This window comes from Bos grunniens, chromosome 4, assembly GCF_055505025.1.
Source record: "Bos grunniens cultivar Pamir isolate PY7600 chromosome 4, Bosgru_T2T1.0, whole genome shotgun sequence".
In the NCBI taxonomy this organism is placed as follows: domain Eukaryota; kingdom Metazoa; phylum Chordata; class Mammalia; order Artiodactyla; family Bovidae; genus Bos; species Bos grunniens.
The window spans coordinates 110,385,827-110,409,455 of NC_141168.1; the positions used below are offsets into that span (position 1 = coordinate 110,385,827).

Genomic DNA, 23,629 nt, shown 5'->3' on the forward strand with positions numbered 1-23,629 from the left:
CTCTTCTTCAGCCAGTGGGTCAAGTGCTGGTCTTCCCCACGTGTCGCATTCTGGGACCCAGACCAAAGGGACTTTGGCTCCCTGGGGCGTGTTTTTCTCATCATAGGAGGAAGGTGGGTCCTCCCAGAAGGGCAAGCAGAAACATACAATGCCCCTAACGGCCTAGGTAGGCTTGGCAAAGGTACCCTGCTATTTCTGTCCGTGTTCCATTCACTGATGAAAATTACACGGCCAAGGCCAACTTTAATAGAACAAACACTCCCCCAATGGAGGCACAGAAGGAAAGAAAGGAAATTTGTGTTGGAAAATGATCCAGATCCACTGTAGTAGTCAAGTAGCAATTCCAAAAGCTCGTTTTAAGTCAATTATTTGGCAAGCAAATTATGTTTTTTTGCAGAAACAACACTATTACGCAAGAGTTTGAAATTAATTCTCAAAATAGCCAGTTGCTCTGTTGAAGTAGAGCAATAACAAGACTCAAGCACTTTTTCTAACAATATTTCTGTAGGACAAAGTGTGTTACAACCTCCAGCTTGAGATTCTCACACACAGGCCCCGCTGTAGGCTAAGGATTTCTCCTCTCTGCCACGCTCCCAGCTCTAAGCCATCAGTGTCGTGTGGGAACAGGGCTTCCTCCCAGATGATCCTCTAGGGATGTCTCTATCTTGGACATATTTCCACAACTTTTTTTTTCCTTCTTTCCTATGTCCTGGGAATTAAACTAGCAACTTCCTTTTCTAGTGCCACTACGTAATTTTCTCCTTCTTGGACTCTGGGAAGAGAGAACTCCGGCTCAAGAATTTTGCCCCTGCTTTCCTGTCCTTTGAGAATTCAGCCCTTGTAAAGCTTTTCTCAAGATGTTTATTGCTATTAGAGACAGTAGAACAAGCTCCTTCCTCTGCTTGTTGTTTGGACCTAATTTTCAGAAGACAGGTTGGCATCCATGGACTGGTAGGGAGCTCAGGATAAATAAGATTTTGGGGGACCCAAAAATTCGCTTGACGTTAAGTGTAGAATTTTCTGTTTGTACTTTTCTAGGTCAGTTGTATTCAGCAGAGTTTTAGGAGTTGCTAATCCAATCAGGACTGTGAAAGACTCAAGGGCTCAGATTAAATGGAAGAGGTCTACATAATTGTGATGATGTTAAAGCTAGATTACATACAGCAGGGGTCCCCAGCCTCTGGGCCACGGACCAGTACCTGCTGTCAGATCAATGGTAGCATTAGATTAAAAATAAAGTGAAAGTGAAGTCACTCAGTCATGTCCAACTCTTTGTGACCCCATGGACTGTAGCCTATCAGGCTCCTCCATCCATGGGATTTTCCAGGCAAGAGTGCTGGAGTGGATTGCCATTTCCTTCTCCAAGATTAAAAATAAAGTGCACCATAAATGTAATTCCCTTGAATTGTCCCCAAACCATCCCACCCCACCCCCGTCCATGGAAAAACTGTCTTCCACGAAACCAGTCCCTGGTGCCAAAAACGTTGAGGACCACTGACGTGGAAGACTGAAATTCAGAGGCATTTCAGACCCCAGCCCACTTCAGCGGACACTGCCACAAGGATGGAGGAGCTGGCATAGCTTCTCTGCTCCTGGGAGCTCCTGGGGCGGTGGTGTGGACAGGTGGGGTGTTACTCATCGCTAGTTAGTGCTGACCACCTGCTGGGCATGCTGGAGGAGTTGCTAGAAGGAGAGGAGGAGGATCTGAAGAACAGGATTGCCTGGGATTGGAGTGCAAATGGAACTGAAATTAGAGGAATGTTAATAACTAATTGATTGTGTATTAGCAGCTTAGGAAGACAGATAGCTGCTTTCCTCCTTTCACCTTCTACCTGCACTTGGTCAGCAGCCTGAAATAGGGTTTAGTGACTTGAATTGAATGTAATGGTCTCCCTGTACGGCCACTGCTAGCCCCTATGGCACCTTGACATGAATTAGAAGGAAAGCACAGCCCTAGGGTGGGGTACATGACTTGCTAGTGGATCGGGATAATCAGGGTCTAGGTTCAGCCCTTACTTGTTGCCCCCTCCACTGGCCCTGTGTTCAGTAATTAGCCTTACACCTGAACAAGGCAACCCCTTTCCATTTCCCGCTCATGGATAAAACTTGAGCAGAGTGAAAAGTCAGGGTGAAGACTGACTATGGCACCAAGTTTGCTAGCATCAGAAAAATCACTTCCCTAACTTAGGTTATATGTATACTGTAATAAGGGCTTCCCAGGTGGCTCAGTGGTAAAGAATCTGGCTGCCAAGCAGGAGACCTGGGTTCAATCCCTGGTTCAGGAAGATCCCCATCCCTGGGTTGAGAAGATCCCCTGGAGAAGGGAATGGCAACCCACTCCAGTATCCTTCCCAGGAAATCCCATGGACTGAGGAGCTTGGCGGGCTACAGTCACACAGAGTCACACAGAACTTAGCAACTACACCACCACCACCACATGCTGTAATAATAATATGATTGAGTTGGAAAGAAATCTGGGTAGCTAACAGTCCACAAGCAACCCAAAAGGTGTTGCCTTTTGAAGCAAAAGGAGAAGAGGGCAGCAGAGGATGAAATGGTTGGATAGCATCACCGACTCAATGGACATGAATCTGAGCAAGCTCCAGGAGATAGTGAAGGACAGGGAAGCCTGGTGTGCTACAGTCCATGGGTCGCAGAGTTGGACACAACTTATCAACTCCACAACAACGTAAGATGAGTGCTCTCTACGTCGTTGTATTTAGTGTCCCTGAAAGTAGATATCCATTCTCATTATGCATGCTAGGTTGCTTCAGTTGTGCCCGACCCTCTGAGACGCTGGGGCCTGTAGCCTGCCAGACTCCTCTGTCCATGGGGTTCTCCAGTCAGGAATACTGGAGTGGGTTGCCAAGCCCTCCTCATAATACATGACAGTGAATAGATACGTAACTGTGTAAGCACATGGACGAGTTTTATGTCACTGTTATTTTTTCTCCATCACAGAAGTGCTTGACATTTAATCCAGCCAAAAGAATATCAGCATACAGTGCCCTGTCTCACCCATACTTCCACGATCTGGAGAGGCGCAAGGAAAACCTGGATTCCCACCTGCCGCCCAGCCAGAACAGCTCGGAAATGAATACCGCTTAACCTGCCTTGAGCTGATCATCCGGAGAACCTCCTTGGTGGCTGAGGGGTCCCCCGAGGAAGCCTTGCAGAGCTGTTGAGGATCACTGGCTGGAGACCTTCTAGCTGCTGTCTTCCGGATGGGCTCTGCTTCTCCGAGGAAACCACCTCGTTTACTGTTTTGAAATCAATGCAAGAGTGATTGCAGCTTTATGTCCATTCGTTTGTTTGTTTGTCTGTTTGTTTCAAGAACCTGGAAAAATTCCAGAAGAGAAGCTGCTGACCCATTGTGCTGCCGTTTCATTTTTTTTCTGATCTTGAATGCTGCCAGTGTGAAGTGAGCAACCTGGGCACAGCTGAGTGAGATTGTACATGTGATCTCTCTGTAGCTGCTGGGGCCTGATCTGGTACTTCTGAGGGAGTGTGTGTGCATGCGCGCGTGTGTGTGATTCTTGATCTCTTAAAAAGTGTTACTTTCTGTAAACAAGAAGAAGAGTTAAATTTTAAAGACTCAAAAGTGACCGCTAAATAACAGGTGTCTGTTGACTAAAGGAGATCCACCAAAATGGGCTTCTCAAATTAGAAAATTGAGCCTGTGTCCTTAGCATTTCTTTTCTGGTCAAAAGCAGTCAATTCACTAGTAGTAAAGGGTTCACCATCTAGGTGAAGTTTTATACACACAACAAAAGGAAAAAATAATTCTAGTATCTTTTAAGAAACCTGTTTCTGAAAGCACATGTTCTATTTACTCTTCAAAAAGCTGCATTTACTCCTTGTCATTTTAACCTGTATAGTATGCTTGATTGTTTCTTTTAAAGAATACCCTTATAAGCTTGCTGTAGATTTAGGGAGTGTACCTCAGCAAGGTAAAATTGTCAAAAAAAAAAGTAGAGAAAGCCTTTATTTCCTGGTTTGGAATTTATTTCTTTTTTTGGTTTTTGTTGTTACTTTGTTTTGGTTTTGATTTTAGGAATTTTCAGGAACTGTTTGCTTTTTGAGTTGGGAGGATAGTTCTCTGACTAGAGGCAGGAATGCCATGTAAGTTCTCCTCCACCTTTTACACTGTACTCCTGCAGTGCACTGCCTGATTTGCAAAGTGTACATCTTTATCTGTCCCTCAGCGTGTCTAATGTATTCCACTAGCCTTACACAGTTCATGACCGACCGCGCAGGCTGTTCTCATGCATCTCCTCCTTTCTTTCTTCAATGAACCTTTCATCAGTAGTTTGATTCCGATGATGGCTTTTGGCTCCAATTCCACGATCCTAACAGAATCTCATGTGTTCTCCCCCTACTGCAATCTTCCTGGCGTTTACTGTTGTTACCTAGGCAGTGAGCAGGAGACTGGTTCTTCTCCATCACTGAGATGTAGATTGCTTTAAAGTGTTCCTTAGTGTTTTGCATTGTTATAGACTATATTGTCAGTGTAGCATCTGAGGGAACGTCCTGAACTATTTTTTAGGAATGTGTATTTACTCTGTAAAATTACCCATTCTCCATCCACCAGGCTGTGCTTGCTTCTAGTGCCCTACGCACATTCCCCGCTCCCTGCAGAGCCAGCCTGACCCGGGCGTTGTGAACAGCTTTACCGTTCCTCTTGCCGTTTTTCTCTACAGTACTTTATATCCCATGCCATCTCTGCCGTCTGCGTAGGTAGTGCTCAGTTGGCTCTAGTAACCAGAAGACACAGAGATGAAGTATCCTTTGGTAAGTTTTAGCTCCCTTGGCTTTCCAATTCACGTTTTGCGTGTATGCAACAGTTAGGCCATGTTTAGCATTAGGGTCTTCAAAGAATGGACGTTGCTTCTCTCAGAAGGAAATGTTCTATATGCTGTTCATGCATAATCAGGCCTCTCCGAGTTCTCCATTACTTAATATTGTATACGACTATCTTGAACAAGAGAAAAATTAGGAGACTTTTCTCTTTGAGAGATTTCTGGGTCGGGACCCATTCTTTTCTAATATATATGTATTGTTTAATATTGTTCTAATTCAATAACTTTAAGAGCAGGAAAATTTTTGCTAAAGCAAGCTATGAATGAGGAGATGGGCCATAAGAATGCTTTTTCCAGTCTTCCCTGTGACAGCATCGATTATGTTTTGTCATCACTGTAAATGCTTGAGATATAATGGACCCAGAACATTCGAGGCAAATGTACTTGTGGTCCCTCCAGATAAGTGGGGGGGACCACAGATAAATGAGTTCTGCCTTTCCTTTGGGGGTCAAAATAATAAAGACCAGGGGCCTGGAAATTGAATTTTAAAACACTGCACTGATCCATCAGGAGTTTTTCAGTGAGTATCCATGGTTAGAGTGAACATAACTTGGGTTTTGGCTTTTGCAAAAATTTTTCATAAATTCACTCAAGAAAAATGCAGCTGTTCTAAACTGGAATTTTTCAGCATTCTTTAGCATTTTAAACACGTAGAAAGTTCAATTTTTATTTCCAACATATGCTCCTGATTCATTTATTGGTGGCGTTTATAAAGAAAACTTCAAGCACGAACATTTAGAGACTTGCCAAATTACCCTGTGAGAGGCAGAGTGAGAGGGCTTTTCGTCCTCTGTGAACTCGTTAAAGAGTCTGTCCCCAGCTCCTCCATCCTGGTGGCTGTTGCACTTGAGTGATTACTTTTTTGTTTTCTGTCTCTCACATCCGGCTCACCACTTCTGAGACACAGATCCCACACATGCACCTTTGCCATTAGGGCACTTTGAATCATAGAGCAGAACACAAGCTTACTGAATGCGGCTTATTCTTCTGTGACATATGGTTTCAGACGTCTTTGCCAAAAGCTAGGCAGTGATTAGCTGAAAAGGTCATATTGCTCCAGGGTTACACTGAAGCCGCTTATAGCACTAAGAAACAGGATGACAGACTTGAAATCACATTTGAATTTCTTACTAGAATTGGGACAAGAATATTTGCCCGATCGTTTCTGTGTATTTCGATCTAGCGGCCCACGCATGGGGAACTGCTGTGCCAGGGTGGACTTGTAACAACCTACATGTAAAGAGTCCATTTAAGCATCATAAGCTCTCACCTGGCAAAGGTAATAAGGCTGTACCCTTATAATCTTAAAAGCACAATCCCCAAGAGCTTGTCAGAACCCAGTGCACTGGAGCCTCCCACTTGGCCTCCCCCTTTGAAGTGGATGGAAACTCAAGGAGCGGAGAACCTGTTTTGGAAGAAAGCTCCAGGCCATTTTAGCCCCCTGTGTTCTCATGCTTTTCTCTCAGGAAACACACATTTTGAATGACTGACTTTTCACTTAGCCTCAGGTGACTTATACTAAAAATAGTTCAAAATATTCACCTGATTCTCAGCCTCTTCATTTTGAGTAAAAATGAAAATTTCAGAATGCATGGGATGTTACTATCTTAAATAAAGCACAGATCTTTTAATGGAGAAATTTATGATATGACTCCAGAATGTGATACTACCCATCCTGGTGAGAAAAAAACTTAAATATGACCAAACTTTTGAGTCTTAAATAGTGGATTTAAATTGAGTTTTTAACTAACTATGGCTACTTCTCTTAAACAGGGGTACCTATAAAAGTCAGTAATGACAATTCTTATTCCTTAATAGAAATTAAATCATGTATGCTTCCTAATATCATAAACATACCAAAATTCTTCTCTAAAGAATTGCTTCTCTTTTTAAGTGACTTTACTATAATTTTTATGATAAGCACATGAGAGTGTCTCATTTTCCAAAAACAGGCCAATGTTGCATAGGTAGGTGTAGGAAAGAATAATGTTGAAAGTTAATAAGCCACTGTAGTTACTTAATTGTGTTAGTGCAATTTCTTGGAACGGAAATAATTGAATATTATATATTCCAGATATTGATAGAATTCAAAAGAATGCTTAAAGACATAAAATAGTGTGTTTATAAAAATAAAGATGCGATTATTTCTAAATTTTTTAAAAACCAGAAGATACTAGGCAGTGGCTAGAGGAAATTCTGGAGAAAATGAAGGTATTCAAAGAAGGATAGTTTCAAAGTTATATGTATTTTATTTAAAGTCACCTGGCGGCTATGAACGTGATATGGTCAAAAACAAATATTATGGAAAAGCCATTCCAAACAGTTATCATTTCAAAGGTTGAGCTAAGCAAGCTAAACCACCCCTATTCCTTCCACATTTCATGGGAAGAAGCAGCCACGTGAAGCTACTCTTGTGCAAGCCTGAAAATGTTCGTTGTTAAAAACAATAAATTTTGTAAAGGTACGTGTTTCCTATGCCACCAAGATTTTTGAAAACTTGTGAAACCTAAACCGTTTATCATGTGCGTTCAGTACATACAGACACATGATGAGGAAGATAATTACGTGTTCCTTCCCTACAGTGGAAAAACTTCAGGCTCCCATAAACCTGCCAAGCAAGTCCCCAGATAACTGGCAGTGGTGTCTCCCTCAAAGGCATAAGCAGATAGTATTTCCACTTTTTTCTCAATGTAATTTTCAACCTGGTTTTATTACACACCTATATCTCAAGCATTTCTAGTTTGTCCTTTTTCAGAAAATAAACCAAAAATATTCCTTTGGCCTTATCCATCTTCTGACCTTTGTTAACAACAAAAAATGGAGAAAGAGGAGGGGTCTGATTTTTCAATGTTTTCCTCAGTTGTTTTTGTTTTTTAAATGAAGTGCAAGCCAGCTTTTTAAATGTGTTCTATTTCTTAGCATTCCCTGAGAGTTAATTGAGATAAAAGAATGGACATCCATCAATATATTTTATGTTTTCTTAATAACTGGTGCTCTGGCCTTTGAGAATATAACAAGACTGTCCTGAAAATAAACACAGTTTCCAACTGTCTAGTTAAATACTAGTACAGCAATTTGAAGTCAAAATGTTAGGAAAGGGAAGTGATTTTTCTTTCACATGTCTGTTTTTAAATTCACATTGTCCTAAGGGATGGCCTTTCTTGTTTTATTCTAGTATATTCCACAAGGTGGCACTTTGAAGGGGGGTATGGAATCTGAGTGACGCCTCTAACTTTATTTTTCTGCATATGTTTAACTTTTGCCTAGCACTTGTTTTTCAGGATGATTCATAGTCCTCACAATGTTCTATAACTTAGATATTTTAACTGTCAGCTAAGTTCTGAACAGTTGTCTGCAAGTACATTGTTCTTGAGGATGCATAAGACACCCATTTTGATTATTTAAGTGTATGATGAAAGCCTAGTTGTTAATTTGTTCATGAAACATTTTTTGAGGTAACTCATTACCTCACATTTCCACGTCCAGAAATTAGAAAGTTGGACAGGCTTATTACTCAACAGGCAACACTCAGCTGTGAATAGGATAGTGTTGTTAGGAGTGTAAGACTCCTCCAGAGGCGTCAGGCACAATATGTATATCCCATGTCAGCTGCTTTCCCATTGCCCTGGTGGCCATTACACCATCCAATTTAAAAACCCTAACTAAAAAAATCAGATGAAGACACTGTTTAAGTGACACATCAGCTACTAAATAGACCAAATTATTTTTTCAAAGATCTGCTATGCTGAAACAGAGCCCTAAAATACTAAAAGACCTGCAAATTTGTATAGTCACAAGTGTAAATTCACAAGATATTCTAATTTTTAAACATTTTCTTTAAGCCTAAGAGCTAATAACTTAGGAGTATATCTACATTAAGTGATGTCTCCATTTGTGAAGTTCCTTGGCAACTTCATGTTATAAAAATATATGTTTTCATAGACTTTTGTTTTAACTCACAGATCTGCTCAGACACCATTATCCACCTGATGATTTTAGTCAATTTGAGAAGTCATTTTCTTCCGTAGTGTCACTGAAATTTAGAAGGAAGGAAATTACATTATTTTCCCAGCCTTCCCTTAGCAGAACCCAGCGGAAGGCCGTTAATTCCTTCTGAGTGGCAGAAACTCCATAGTCCCTGCTTCACTTTTCTCCGGAGCAGCCAGCTGGCTAGTCTCAGTAATTTATACTGAATCAAAATACCACACCCATTAGGTGCTGTCAAATCTTCGGCCTGTCCATCTTCTTAAAATCCCATTGAAGAAGATTCCAGTTTAAGTCCCTCAGTGGAAGGCCGAATTCAAACCTCCAGTCTGTTATCATTTGGGCCAGTCTGAACCCTATTTACTTCTGTTCAAAACCTCCCTCCCACCGAAAAAGCCTTCCCGTGCGCTGCACCGTCGCCCCGCCCCTTTGGCCGTAGAGTGTCAGTGGGCGGGGCTGACCGAGACCCGCCCACCGCTCACCTATTCGTACCTGATGTTGATGTACAGACCCGGCAGGATACTGTCCGAGGTCCGTGTGCCCTGCTGCTGTCTCAGAGGCATCTGTTCTGCAGTCTTAGGAAGTAAAATGTCCCTAGAGGCAAACGATGTCTTCTGTGCATAAATAAGTACAACACAATTCTCCGAAAGTTCGGGTATAAAGAGATGCTACTCTATCAAGCTATCTACCAGGCATCTCTCAAGCTCTAAGCTCTGCTTTTTTTTTTTTTCTTCCTAAAAGAAGATGTATAATTACAGGAAAGATTTTTTTATTTTTTTATTTTCTATCATTCTACATATATGATGGCAAAAGATATGCCTGGAAAAGTTTTGTTTGGAAAACTTATTTTCTGCTTCATCCTCGGTTGGCAAAAGCTCCTAACTCTTTAGTTTCAAACTTTTTCTTTCTCCTTTTTCTTTGTCAGGTAAATAAAGGTATGTGAGCAAATTATGTTATGTAGGAAGGAGACTCTTCTGTTTAGAGGAACCTTTGATGTGAATTGTTTTGTCAAACAACCCCTTCCCTATTTAAGGAGTTTGGGTTGTCAAATGTAGTTTTTCTTAAAGGGGACACATAACTGCATAATGCTGTAAAGAACTATGATTGTAGCACTAATCAGCAAGCGTAAAGCCACAAGTTATATCATTTCTAACTCTGTGGTTTCTAGCCAAACCCATTGAAGTGCTTAGGTTACAGTCCTGAAGAGACCCTTCATACCCTTACTTGAAAGTTTCTAATCTTAAGTTTTATTAAATGCAATAATATGTATTAACTAGCAATATTTGTGTGATCACCAGCAACTCTGAATTTGACCTTGAAGTCTCTGGATAAGGAAAATAGATCCCAGCAGTAATACATATCTTGAACCCTCTGCCCCCACCAAGTATATTGTATATCTTGCCATTTTGGTCCTGTGATTGCAAGAAATGTATACGGGAATATTTTAATTCCTTAACTTACTTTGTATTCATTTTATTTTTCTATGACCAGTGATAAGTGTGTTAGTTAGCACATGGAATGAATAGCATCAGCTACTCCTAGGATCAGCACTTAACACGGTGGGAAATTTTTATTCCAAGTTGTTCTACATTTGCATAAATTATTTCTATTATTGTTCATGTATATTATTTATTTCAGTCACACTAGGCCTGTGAAAGTGCAACAGAAGGCAGACTGCATTAGGATTTGCATTTAATGCTCATTATCATGGTCTTGATGGAACTAAGAAAATTAAAATTAAGACTAAGCCCCCAAGTAAGCTGCATGCATTTTAACATGATTAGTAGAATTTAAGTCTATAGAGATAGCATTTTTTGTGTCTAGGTGTTTTATAAGTGTGTAAAGGAATTAAAGCAAAGGACTTTGTAGTTGTTCTCTTGTCAAGTATGCATATATTATGGTGTGAAATACAGCAAAAATTAAAACTGCAGATAGCAAAGCATCAAATAAGGCCTTCAGTTAGAAACTGTGCCAAGTGGTCATCATAATAGATGGCAGGTAGAGACAGATGCCTGGTTGGCGCTTCCGCTTAGCTGGCAGAGAGAAGAAGCACCTCCCCCCCCAACTAGATCTGTGCCCTCGTAGGTGTTGGGTACAGTAGGGGGAACAGGTAGCCCTGTTGAAAGGAGACCAGTGTGTGAGTTTTCTGTAGAAGCAGAACTGCCAACCTGTGCCATGAGGCTTCCAGAACGTGCCAGATGGGAGAAGTCCAAGGTTGTGTGCTTCAAGCAAGGTGGTTTTGTAGAGAAGCACTGCAGTCTGGTCACTGAAGCAAAGAAGGGCTGCGGGTACGTTGTCAACAATGGGATCTTAACCACCAACAGTCCCTAACACATCAAAAGCGTGTTGCATGTCTGCTATTTTAAGTTTTGACCTGAGGGTTACAAGGCAAGTGTTTTGTATAGAAGAGCAGTATGTGTTAAGAAAAGCACAATGTCGGTTCCCATAGAGTGCAGAGTAGGACTAGAGGATTTTATAGGCTTATCATTTCTGAGATGTGTTAAAAAAAAAAAAAAAAAAAGCACGTTTTCACCTTAAAATGTATTGGTGTTTCTGCACTCCTATAGGGCCTAGTTAAAAGTTTCTTTTAGATTTCAGCAAGGCTGTTGCAGCCAGGGAGTTATTGTTTGCTTTTTTTTTTTTTTTACTTATTTTTATAATAGAAGATGTTTTTAAAGTAGAAGAAAATCTTAATTAGGGCTTCTGACTTGTTGGTTTCTGTGTTTGAAATCACGGTTCTGGAGATGTGGGGATTGCACATGCGCATGTCAGATACTGAGGCTGTGTGCGCCAGCCCAGGAGAACAGAGGCTCCACCAGCCTCTGTATCCTTTCCTCGCTCCCTCGGAAGTGCTCCCTGCCCCCTTCCTGACCTATCCATCTGCTGCCCCTCATCCTCCTCTGCTGTACTTTGGGGTCAGGGACTTGACGAGAGATGCTTTAAGCATCCTAGGTATGCCTGTTCAGGCTTGGCCACCATCCCTATGGCCATAGTTCTCAAGAGAAAGTTCCCGGTGCTGAACACAGAGAACAGTCAGGACACCAATCACAAATGCCTTCTAGCCTCTTCGCATGGATCTTGATTTTTAAACCCAGTCATTCTACAGAGCATTCCGTTTCTGCTGTGGTGCAAATAGAAAAACTAACCCAAGAATATAAAGCACATTCCAGGCTGCTGTTTTCTGTCCATCTACAGGCTGTCCTTTCACTGTATTTCTTCATACTTGAAACTCATTCTGCTATTTTAGTATCAGGTACAGACGTATAAGGGTGCATGTTCCTTAAAGGTGCAAAACAACTCTCATTCCGTTTGCTCATGTTGCTACAGAATGCTCTGTTTCGGTGCTTTGGGTTCAGCAGGTCAGAGAAGCAGTGCAGAAACTCACTGCCGGGGACACAGTTTTACACGAATGTTGGCAGGTGGCTTTGTGGTAGATATGACTTCCACTCTTCTCTCTATCCACAAGATGGAGAGTTCCCACACTGGTCAGGCAGGCTCACCGGGGTGGCCTTCCTCACAGGGTCCACAAGCCCTGTGCTCTCCCCAGGTGTGGGTGCAGCGCACCTCTCCAAAAGCAGGGGCCTGCCTACATACCCAGGTCACTTAGCCCTCAAAGAGAAATGACCTCGGGTGTAGACAGGAGAATGGAAAGAGCCGTCTCACTCTATAGGCCAACCTCATAGAAAGCCCTCCTGAGGCAAAAAAAAAAAAAAAACAGAAAAGAAAGAAAAGGAAAAAAAAGAGAAAGCCAATCTGTAAAATTACCCTCCTTCTAGTGCCCTGAGCTGAGTGATTTTGCTTCCTTCCTTTTAGCTAGATGAAAATATAGGTCAGTTTAACTAGACTCTTCCTTCCGGAAGAGGAAAATAGAAAAGTAGGTATTTGTGTCATGTGAGATATGGAATCCAAGGACCACCAAAACTTACATTAAATACCCCCGTTGCTAGCAATCTGTTCCAAATGAGCTCAAGTAAGTGGTGCATGATGACCCGGGTTGCTGAGGGCAAAGGTAGGTCTCCTAGCTCTTACTCTTAAGACTTGTTTGGAGAGGAACTACCAGTGGTGACTGAAGCGATGGAATGTGTCGGAAAATTCAGAGGGTTACAGATCAAGAATCCTTTGGAAACTGGATGTCTTACTGGGTGCTAGAATGCAAATTTAGGTATTTATTGTCAGGTAATGGAATTCATTGTTTTTTAAGAATTGGTGTTGAAATGTCATTGTCCAGTTCATTGTTTTCACTTATGCACAAGCTGAATTGAGGCAAAAAGAGACAATAGTTTGTATATTTGTCATATCTTTTGTATTTCTTACAATAAAACTCTTGGTAGCAAATAAAAATAATAAAAACAGCAATTTTGACCTGCTTTATGGGAGATGAATTATTATTCTAGTTATTTTTCTTTTTGCTTAAATGTAAATGTAATCCTTGTGAGTAAGGTAACATAATTGGAAGTTTTAGCCGAATATGTTTCAAATTTTTAAGAGGCTCCTTTTTAGGCTTCAAATGTGAAAAAAGTAGCTACTCATTGAACTTAAAATTTCTATAACACATACTTAGTAAGCTCTTACTAGTCAACTGTGGTAATCACTGAAGACCCAAAAATAAGTAAAGCATGAGCAGTCCTTTCTGAAACTTCCAGACTGAGACTATGAAAAAGGTTTGTGTAACCAACTGCTGATAACCTGGGGAGGAACAAATATTTCACATTGGAAATGTTGCTTGCACCTGCGTGCGTGTGCGCTCAGACCTGTCCAGCTCTGCAACCCCATGGACTGTAGCCCGCCAGGCTCCTCTGTCCATGGAATTTTCCAGGCAAAAACACTGAAGTGGGTTGCCATTTCCTCCTGCAGAGAATCTTCCCAGACCAGGAATCAAACCTACATTTCCTGCATTGGCAGGCAGATTCTTTACCACCAAGTCACCTGGGAAGCAGAAATGGTGCCTGAGTGGACTGACAATAAAAGTTAATGCTGGTCAGTCACGCAAGGAGAAATATTTTGCGTCTGCAGTGGCCTGCAGTTACGAAATAGCAGATGGGAAAAGGCAGGAGATTGGTGAGGCTGCACCTGGAGCGGTGGCTTTTAAGCTTTTGGATCATAACCTATGGAAAGAAATATAACGGAAGAGTGTGGCTGGTGTGCACTCACACACGTATACACACACAGACACGCACTGGAAACACTCCACAAAGTGATACTGTGTGTCCCACACAGGAGTATGGCTGGTGTGCACTCACACACGTATACACACACAGACACGCACTGGAAACACTCCACAAAGTGATACTGTGTGTCCCACACAGGAGTATGGCTGGTGTGCACTCACACACGTATACACACACAGACACGCACTGGAAACATTCCACAAAACGATACTGTGTGTCCCACACAGGAGTATGGCTGGTGTGCACTCACACACGTATACACACACAGACACGCACTGGAAACATTCCACAAAGTGATACTGTGTGTCCCACACAGGAGTATGGCTGGTGTGCACTCACACACGTATACACACACAGACACGCACTGGAAACATTCCACAAAACGATACTGTGTGTCCCACACAGGAGTATGGCTGGTGTGCACTCACACACGTATACACACACAGACACGCACTGGAAACATTCCACAAAGTGATACTGTGTGTCCCACACAGGAGTATGGCTGGTGTGCACTCACACACGTATACACACACAGACACGCACTGGAAACATTCCACAAAACGATACTGTGTGTCCCACACAGGTTTTCTTATGATCCTCCACAATAAGAAGAAAATACTGGGGGAAAGCCACTAAATTCACTTCATATAACTCCACTGATAGGCCATGACTCAATGATTTAAAACTGTAAGGGGGAGGGGAGTGAGGTCCAGAAGAGCTTAATATGCCATGTAAAGGAGTTTGGAACCGCTGAAGGATTTTAAAGAGGGAGACAATTTCTGCTAATGTGTGCCCATTTTTGTTTGACTTACATACTAGATCAGAGCGATAGATGTAGCAGCTCCTGAGATGCTACGGGCAAAGCAAAAGTGGGACTATAGTCGCTGTCTGATACTTATATTCCCGTCTTTGTGTCCAATATCAGGTATTTTAACATTAGTCCTCCAGAATTCCTTGGGAGCTCTCATTAAGACTTCTAACTTTTTAACAGGCCCTAAATTGCATCTACATTTTTAGGATCTACACAGAATATTCAGAGGGGATGATACAGAGAGTTAGGAATTTGATCTTTATTAAGAAATGGAAGGTTTGCTGTTTACTAAGAGATCAGTCATAATTACCTGTTTCCACAAACCACAGGCATCCACAACCAGGTTTAGCTGGACCATTTTTTTCAAAGTGGTTTACAAAAGACTTTAAGCTAGTTAGTTATCTCTGTGTCTGTTTAGCTACTTAGAACCTCAGTCCATTAAAAGCGCAATAGGCCCCTGCCACTGATTTTTCTCTGGACTGTGAGCCCAGTTTACAACTCCCAGTTCTTTAGGGACAGTGATGGGCCCCAGGAAGTCGTATTTGTAACAGCCCTAGCAAACTAATATGTTAATTCAATGAAGAAAGGATAATCTTTCCACCAAATGGTTCCGGAGAAACTGGTTATCCATATGGGTAAAAGAAAATGAAGCTTGACCCTTACTTTACACCATGAAAAACAATTCAGAATGGATCACGGACCTAACATGGAGCTGAAATGATAAAACTTGCTGAAGAAAAGAAAAAGATCCTTGTGACAGGGTTAATATCTGTAAAGTTCCTGGGATATGAAAAAAGACTATCGTTAAGCCATGAAAACAAACTTTGTCTTGTTCAGACAGACAGAGAAGCCTGTCCTTGCTAAGAGGATCCCGAGCTTAAGTCAGGGCTAAGGGAGGAGGAGGAGGAGAAATGAAATCTTGGAGACCCAATTTACAGGAAGAAGTAAAGTGGTGTTACTAAGGAGAATGAGCTTTCAGTATGGAACAGAACCCCCAGTGGCTGCATTTGAGAGTCTGGGAAAGTTCTGAGAGAACGGGAGCTGTCATCGTTTGTTGTATGATACAGCACGAGAAAGGGAAGGAGGGGGAGACAAACTGGGAAGATGGTTTTAAGGAGTTTTCTTATATCTGAATATAAGCCCATTTTGATGTTTTCCAAGAGTCTACAAAAGATCCAAGTTGATTTTCAATGTCTAATGATGTTGTGCTGAGATGGATCCAGGTTTATCCAGATCTATTAATTCTACACGAATGTAATGGCACCTTCTCTGAAGCCCCGGAACACCTCCCTTGAAGTTTTAGTGTTTTACTGACATTATTACGGCATGCCATGTAGTAAAGTTGACCCTGCGTTTATCTGTCTCCCTAACTAGCTTATAAACAGGCCCTTTGAAGGGAGCACTTGTGTCTTAATCTCATCTTTGTGTCTTGCTCGTATCCAGCTTCCAGTCACTCTGAGAATTACACCAAGCAGGTGTTCAAAGGGCTTTCCTGGTGGCTCAAACGGTAAAAAAAAAAAAAAAAAAAAAAAATCCTCCTTCAGTGCGGGAGACCTGGGTTCGATTCTTGGGTCGGGAAGATCCCCTGGAGGAGGGCATGGCAGCCCACTCCAGTATTCTTGCCTGGAGAATCCCATGGACGGAGGAGCCTGGCAGGCTGCAGTCTATGGGGTCACAAAGAGTAGGACACAACTGAGCGACTAAGCACAAGCACAGGTGTTAAAAAATTAGTGTGAAATGGATACATGAGGGATAGATGAACGGGATTGAACTTAAAAGGCAATGTCTTTAGCAATATCTATGAGAACACTGACTTCTCCGCCACCACTTGATGGATTCTGAGGGACTACCTCCGTCCTAGCCCTCACTTTATCTATACCCAGCATCCGCACTATGCCAAGCACACAGGCATAGTGGAATAATAGTGGAACACAACAGGCCTTGGAATAATCATTGTATCCTCTGGAATGAGGATTTCAGTACATCAGGAATGGCAGAAAGAAAAACAATCCAAGGCCAAACAGAAAGCAGCTGCCTGGGCCATGCTGCTGAACTGCTGCTGCTGCTAAGTCGCTTCAGTCGTGTCCGACTCTGCGCGACCCCATAGACGGCAGCAAACAGGCTTCCCCATCCCTGGGATTCTCCAGGCAAGAACACTAGAGTGAGTTGCCACTTCCTTCTCCCATGCTGCTGTACTGGGTGAGTGGCAAAGGACAGGAATCCCCATGCGACCCCTGGGAACCGCAAGTGACCGCGGGCGCCCTCCTCTCCTCCGAGGCGATAGGTGGCGCTGTGGGCTACCGCGGCCGCTGGGTCCGCGAGGCACCGCTCTCTCAATGGGGTGGGGACTTGGCCGAGGGACCTGCTTCGGGGCCTTTTCGTTAGCCGCGCTGGCCTGGTCTCTCCGCTGAGGGCTGGCTGAGCTCTCAGTCCGGCACCATGGGGAAGCGGGACAATAGAGTGGTGAGTACTGGGCGGGGAAAACAGTGGGGCGACGCGGGGCGCGGCGGCGGGAGAGCGGGACCTCTCGCCCTTCGCGGCTGGGCCTGCGAGTCAGCAGCGGCGCTCGGACCTTGAGACTGGAGACCCGGCTCCCCCCACAGCGGGGCCGGCCCCGGACGCGCTTGCGCCGCGCACGCAGTTGGCGCCTGTTGGCCCCCCACTCCTTTCCCTCTTCTCTCTCGCCCCCCCTTTTCTTTACATCCGGTCAGCCCTGCCGCACCCTCTGGCAGTGCTCTGTGGCATCCTTCTCCCCCGCATTCGGGCCAGCAGTGCCCACTGTGTAGAGCCGCCAAGGGTCCTCTGATCCCTCCTGTAAATAAGTGCGAAGTCTGAGGCCCGGAAAGGCGCCGGAACTCGCCCCCGCCACCCTGACCGGTATCGCCCGCCCCATCTCCGCCGCTCTCGCGCATTCGGGTGGGACGGAGGCGCGGAGGTCTGGGACGCTGTCCCTACACCCGGGGGCCTGCAGGGCGCCCGGTTCTAGAGGCAAGCGTACTCCCTGGTTTAAGAACCAGGATCAAAGCCAAATGCTTTGATCCGGCCCCAGAGCCCACCACTACGCATGTGTGTGTGAGTCGCTGTGTCGTGTCCGACTCTTTTGTGACCCCATGGACTACAGCCCGCCAGGCTCCTCTGTCCATGGGATTTTCCAGGCAAGAATACTGGAGTGGGTTGCCATTCCCTCCTCCAGGGGATCTTCCCAACACAGGGATCAAACCCGGGTCTCCTGCATTGCAGGAGGATGCTTTACCGTTTTAGCTACCTGGGAAGCCCACCTGGCACTTTTAGTAGGCCCTGAGAAGGAATAAATGGCTTGATTGTTGACTCTGGACTCAGACCCAGGCTGAAATGTCAGTTTTGGGCTCTCTGGAGTTGGATGACCTAGGATACGTCGCTGTTCTCATCTGTAAAGTGGGATCAGTGCAGCCCGTAACTTGGCAGAATAGTTGAGACCGCACAAGGCAAGGTGGGCGGGCGAATGTTTGGTCTGCAAGTTGTTACTCTGTAACTGAGATGAAAGAGATACAGAAGTAGCTAATAACAAAGTAAGAAATGGCTGATGAGAATTCGAGGTTCTGAGGTTCTCCATTTTCACAGGCAGACGTGGGAGGAATTTTAGGTGTCCACTAGCTTGGTTTGGAAAGCCCAGGTTGTGAATCAGATTGCATGGGCCATAAACGTAAGGAATTTGCGATAAGCTTAGGTTACACTTTGCTAGGCTTGGCCATGATAGAGTTTTAAACGAATGTGCAGCGCAAAAAAAAAAAAATGCTGTTGAAGTTAACGTACTAAATTTAATGAACTAGCTTTTTAAAAATTAAGCGATTAATTTCCTTTGCTGTTTGGGGGAGGGAGAGGTGCTCAAAGAGCTTTACTTCTCTGAAATACTTAATATGTTCAAAACTCTTATCTTAGTTTTATATAGTCTTCATAATCAAAGATGTCTAGGAACCACCGTGGTGAAGTTTGATTACAAGGTTGAGGAATGTTCTTTTTTTCTTTTTTTTTTTTTTATTCAATTTTAATTTAAAAAAAATTATACGTGTGTTCCCCATCCTGAACCCTCCTCCCTCCTCCCTCCCCATACCATCCCTCTGGGTCGTCCCAGTGCACCAGCCCCAGCATCGTGCATTGAACCTGGACTGGCATCTCGTTTCATACATGACATTTCACATGTTTCAATGCCATTCTCCCAAATCTTCCCACCCTCTCCGTCTCCCACAGAGTCCATAAGCCTGTTCTATACATCAGTGTCTCTTTTGCTGTCTCGTATACAGGGTTATCGTTACCATCTTTCTAAATTCCATATATATGCGTTAGTATACTGTATTGGTGTTTGTCCTTCTGGCTTACTTCACTCTGTATAATAGGCTCCAGATTCATCCACCTCATTAGAACTGATTCAAATGTATTATTTTTAATGGCTGAGTAATACTCCATTGTGTATATGTACCACAGCTTTCTTATCCATTCATCTGCTGATGGACATCTAGGTTGTTTCCATGTCCTGGCTATTATAAACAGTGCTGCGATGAACATTGGGGTACACGTGTCTCTTTCCCTTCTGGTTTCCTCAGTGTGTATGCCCAGCAGTGGGATTGCTGGATCATAAGGCAGTTCTATTTCCAGTTTTTTAAGGAATCTCCACACTGTTCTCCATAGTGGCTGTACTAGTTTGCATTCCCACCAACAGTGTAAGAGGGTTCCCTTTTCTCCACACCCTCTCCAGCATTTATTATTTGTAGACTTTTGGATCGCAGCCATTCTGACTGGTGTGAAATGGTATCTCATAGTGGTTTTGATTTGCATTTCTCTGATAATGAGTGATGTTGAGCATCTTTTCATGTGTTTGTTAGCCATCTGTATGTCTTCTTTGGAGAAATGTCTATTTAGATCTTTGGCCCATTTTTTGATTGGGTCATTTGTTTTTCTAGAGTTGAGCTGGAGGAGTTGCTTGTATATTTTTGAGATTAGTTGTTTGTCGGTTGCTTCATTTGCTATTATTTTCTCCCATTCTGAAGGCTGTCTTTTCACCTTGCTAATAGTTTCCTTTGATGTGCAGAAGCTTTTAAGGTTAATTAGGTCCCATTTGTTTATTTTTGCTTTTATTTCCAATATTCTGGGAGGTGGGTCATAGAGGATCCTGCTGTGATGTATGTCAGAGAGTGTTTTGCCTATGTTCTCCTCTAGGAGTTTTATAGTTTCTGGTCTTACGTTGAGATCTTTAATCCATTTTGAGTTTATTTTTGTATATGGTGTTAGAAAGTGTTCTAGTTTCATTCTTTTACAAGTGGTTGACCAGATTTCCCAGCACCACTTGTTAAAGAGATTGTCTTTAATCCATTGTATATTCTTGCCTCCTTTGTCAAAGATAAGGTGTCCATATGTGCGTGGATTTATCTCTGGGCTTTCTATTTTGTTCCATTGATCTATATTTCTGTCTTTGTGCCAGTACCATACTGTCTTGATGACTGTGGCTTTGTAGTAGAGCCTGAAGTCAGGTAGGTTGATTCCTCCAGTTCCATTTTTCTTTCTCAAGATCGCTTTGGCTATTCAAGGTTTTTTGTATGTTCTTTTTTTCATGCCTTCCTTTCTGTAGGTCAGACCTTATGGTATTGATTCTCGTAGAGTTGAAATGGTGTTCTCATGGAGAACACCTTAGGCTTAAGGTATTGAGTGTTTTGGCTGTTTAATGACCTTAGGCCTTAAATGTTTAGAAATCACTGGACCTTGGGTACAGTTTTCATGCAAAAGCCTAAGATGTTTTGTTTTACTGGCAGAAGGTGTTAGACATTCTTTTAAAGCATTTGAAAAACTTTTCAAGTTAGTTTCATTTACTAGAGCATTTTTGACAACTCTGGGCTCTGCTGATTCCTTGGTATGTGTCTCGGCATAGGTAGTTCTGGTAACATTTTGTATGCGCTTGAAAGGTTATAGAAAGGGAAACAGGACATTAAGAGATAGAAGACACAGGTTACACAATTCAGCCTCCTCGCTGCAGTGGAGGAGGTGGAACTATTAAAGTGTTAATCTCTCAGTCGTGTCCGACTTCTTTGCAACCCCATGGACTGTAGCCTGCCAGGCTCCTTTGTCCATGGAATTCTCCAGGCAGGAATACTGGAGTGGGTAGCCATTCCCTTCTCCAGGGGATCTTCCAACCCAGGGATCGAACCCAGGTCTCCAGCATTGCAGGCAGATTCTTTACCCTCTGAGCCACCAGGGAAACCCCCAAACTATTAAAACTGGGACTCCCCCCAAAAAGCACCGTGGGTCATCTGGCAACTCAGTTCAGTACATCATAACTTTTGACTTTAAATAAACATTTGCATCTGAAAATAATGGCATTTTTTTCTTTTTACATTGATGATAAAAATCATGGTTTTAGAGATGACAGAACTGCTTTCTAAAAAGCCATAATTTTCCGGTTGAAGTTGTTTTAAAAATAGGCTTTACTTTTTGGAGCTCTTTTGGTCTCAAGGCAATATTGGGCAGAAAGTACAGAGAGTTCCTATACGCTCCCTGCCCATAGACATGCTCTGCCTCCCCTATCTTCAACTCCCACACCTGAGCAGTATGTTTGTTATGGGCAATGAGCATACATTGGCGCATCATTTTCATCTGAGGTCCTTAATTTAGGTTCAGTCCCCGGGTTGAAAGATTAGAGTTCCTTCTTGATATTGTACACTCTTTTTTATTTATTTATTTATTTAGATATTGTACATTCTTAAGCAACTTTTTTTTCCCACTGAATATTTTAACCCTTGAGATTTGTAAAGCATGAGAGTGTTAGTCTCTCAGTCGTATCCGACTCTTGGCAACCCCATGTGGCCGGCCAGGCTCCTTTGTCCGTGGAATTCTCCAGACAACAACACTGGAGTGGGCAGCCATTCCCTTCTCCAGAGGATCTTCCTGATCCAAGGATCGAACCTGGTCTCCCACATTGCAGAAGATTCTTTATACCGTCTGAGCCACTGGTCACCCTTTGTGCCCATTATTTTCCAGAAGTTTCTTTCCTGTTCTTTTCTGTTTTTACTAAAACAGATGTATCCTCTAGATAAAAATAGGTAATCAAAGTAACGAATGAAGTTCTGCACATTTTGTCCTCAACAACTACACTGCAGTTGCTCTTTTCCTAGCTGCCCACTTACATATTCCCTTGAGCCTGTTTTGCCATCCTGACTTCCAGAAAACCAACCCGTTTTCTGTTACCCAAGCTCATGGAACAGTTTGGAGCCACAGACAATTCTACATATAAGTATGGGTGTTTGATTTAAAAGGTCACAGTATTTAAAATGATTAAGTCATAGCCATTTTAAGAAATGGCACAATTTCTTTATTTTGATTTATACTCAGCCATTATATATGCTATGTATAATGCGCTAATGTTAGAAGCATTATTTTTCACACTTAGGCATAGTAAGTTGAAAGAGGACCTTTGTGAAATGGTTTTGGTTTTTAAAACCTTTTTGTTGTGCATCATAAAGAGGAGCACTGTTGCTTAATGATTATGAGCACAGACTCATGATCAAGTGTTTTGCAAGGAGTTTTTAAGATGCACTTCATAAGTATTACCATTGTAATTGAAATAAATAATGGAGCTATTTAGAGTGTACTTAAGCAGACTGGGCATAGAGTTTATCAAAAGCTTGAAAGTTAAGCTTTACATACTTAACTTATTACATACTCAGTATGTAATAGCTTTACATACTTAACCTTATTACATACTCAGTAATAGCTCGTGTAATTGTGCCATAACTTGTCCATGATTGACATGGACTCTTAGCATATGAATGTACTATTTTATATTCCTCTGCAAAGTAAGCAGTAAGATAGGATGATACATACTTTGAAGATGCAGTTTCACAGTAGACATTAAATATATGCTAGAAAATTTAAAGGCTGTAAAACAGTAAATGTTGTGTTTAGATTATTTAAAACTACAGTGGAAAATTGCCGCTATACTAAGTCCTCTGCATACGAACCTTCAAGTTGCAAACTCTCAAAGATGCAAACACGCTTTCGCATGTATAGCCACGTAAGTTAGTCCACCTGTCTGGCGCATGTTGTCGTGTATGTGCATCCTCTTCAAGTGGTTGTGCTTTTGTGTACTGTACAGTAGAATGCAGTAGCACGGTGTGTTTATGGCAAGTCCTGAGTGTCCAGAAGCAAGCATAAAAGCGGTGGTGATGTAGCTGTTACTACTGTACTCTTGGAGGTAATGTGCTATAATATTAAAAAATGTTTTCTTGGCACTTCCCTGGTGATCCAGTGGTTGGGAATCTGCTCTCTAGTACAGGGGATGTGGGTCTGATCCCTGGTCAGGGAACTAGGATCCCACCTGCCATGGGGCAACTGAGCCTGCACACCACGACTAGAGCGCCTGTAACTAAGACCCAGTTTTCATGGCACAGCACAATCTGATTGAGAAATGGTTCATTGTTGCACAAAAGGCGACACTTCAGAATGCCAGCCGTTTTGATTCGTGGGCAGCTCATGAAGTACTGACTTGCCGAGCTTTTTCATCTTTACAGTTCACTTCAAATGCCAAATATAGAATGGTTGCAACTATAGAATGGTTGCTGTTGAGTTCTTAGGCAACTTCTCATGTAATTGTAAGAGGATCAGCTTCGATGATTGCTCTCAGATGGTCATTGCAAACTTCCAATGACTGGCTACTGTGCTCCTCATCTTCAAGGCTCTTCTTGTTTCCTTTGCAAAACTTCTTGAACTACCACTGCTTTGTACATTTCAATAGCAGTTCTTGGGCCAAATGCATTGTTGGTATTGGGAGTTGTCTCCACTCG

General features: G+C 42.7%; 2 protein-coding genes across 19 annotated transcripts in view; both read left to right on the plus strand.

Annotated features, from left to right (window-relative positions):
* CDK6 (cyclin dependent kinase 6) overlaps positions 1-3,367 on the plus strand; it is a 251,474-nt gene extending 248,107 nt beyond the window's left edge. For all 6 annotated transcript variants that reach the window (XM_086397894.1, XM_086397898.1, XM_086397895.1 and 3 more), the window contains exon 8: positions 2,962-3,367. In XM_086397894.1, the coding sequence (XP_086254020.1) occupies positions 2,962-3,108 (147 nt within the window). In that variant the 3' untranslated portion in view covers positions 3,109-3,367. The remainder of the gene's footprint in view (positions 1-2,961) is intronic.
* A 13,790-nt stretch (positions 3,368-17,157) lies between these two features.
* Positions 17,158-23,629, plus strand: part of FAM133B (family with sequence similarity 133 member B) — a 28,987-nt gene continuing 22,515 nt past the window's right edge. For all 13 annotated transcript variants that reach the window (XM_086397914.1, XM_086397909.1, XM_086397912.1 and 10 more), the window contains exon 1: positions 17,158-17,285. In XM_086397914.1, coding sequence (XP_086254040.1) covers positions 17,262-17,285 — 24 coding nt within the window. In that variant the 5' untranslated portion in view covers positions 17,158-17,261. The remainder of the gene's footprint in view (positions 17,286-23,629) is intronic.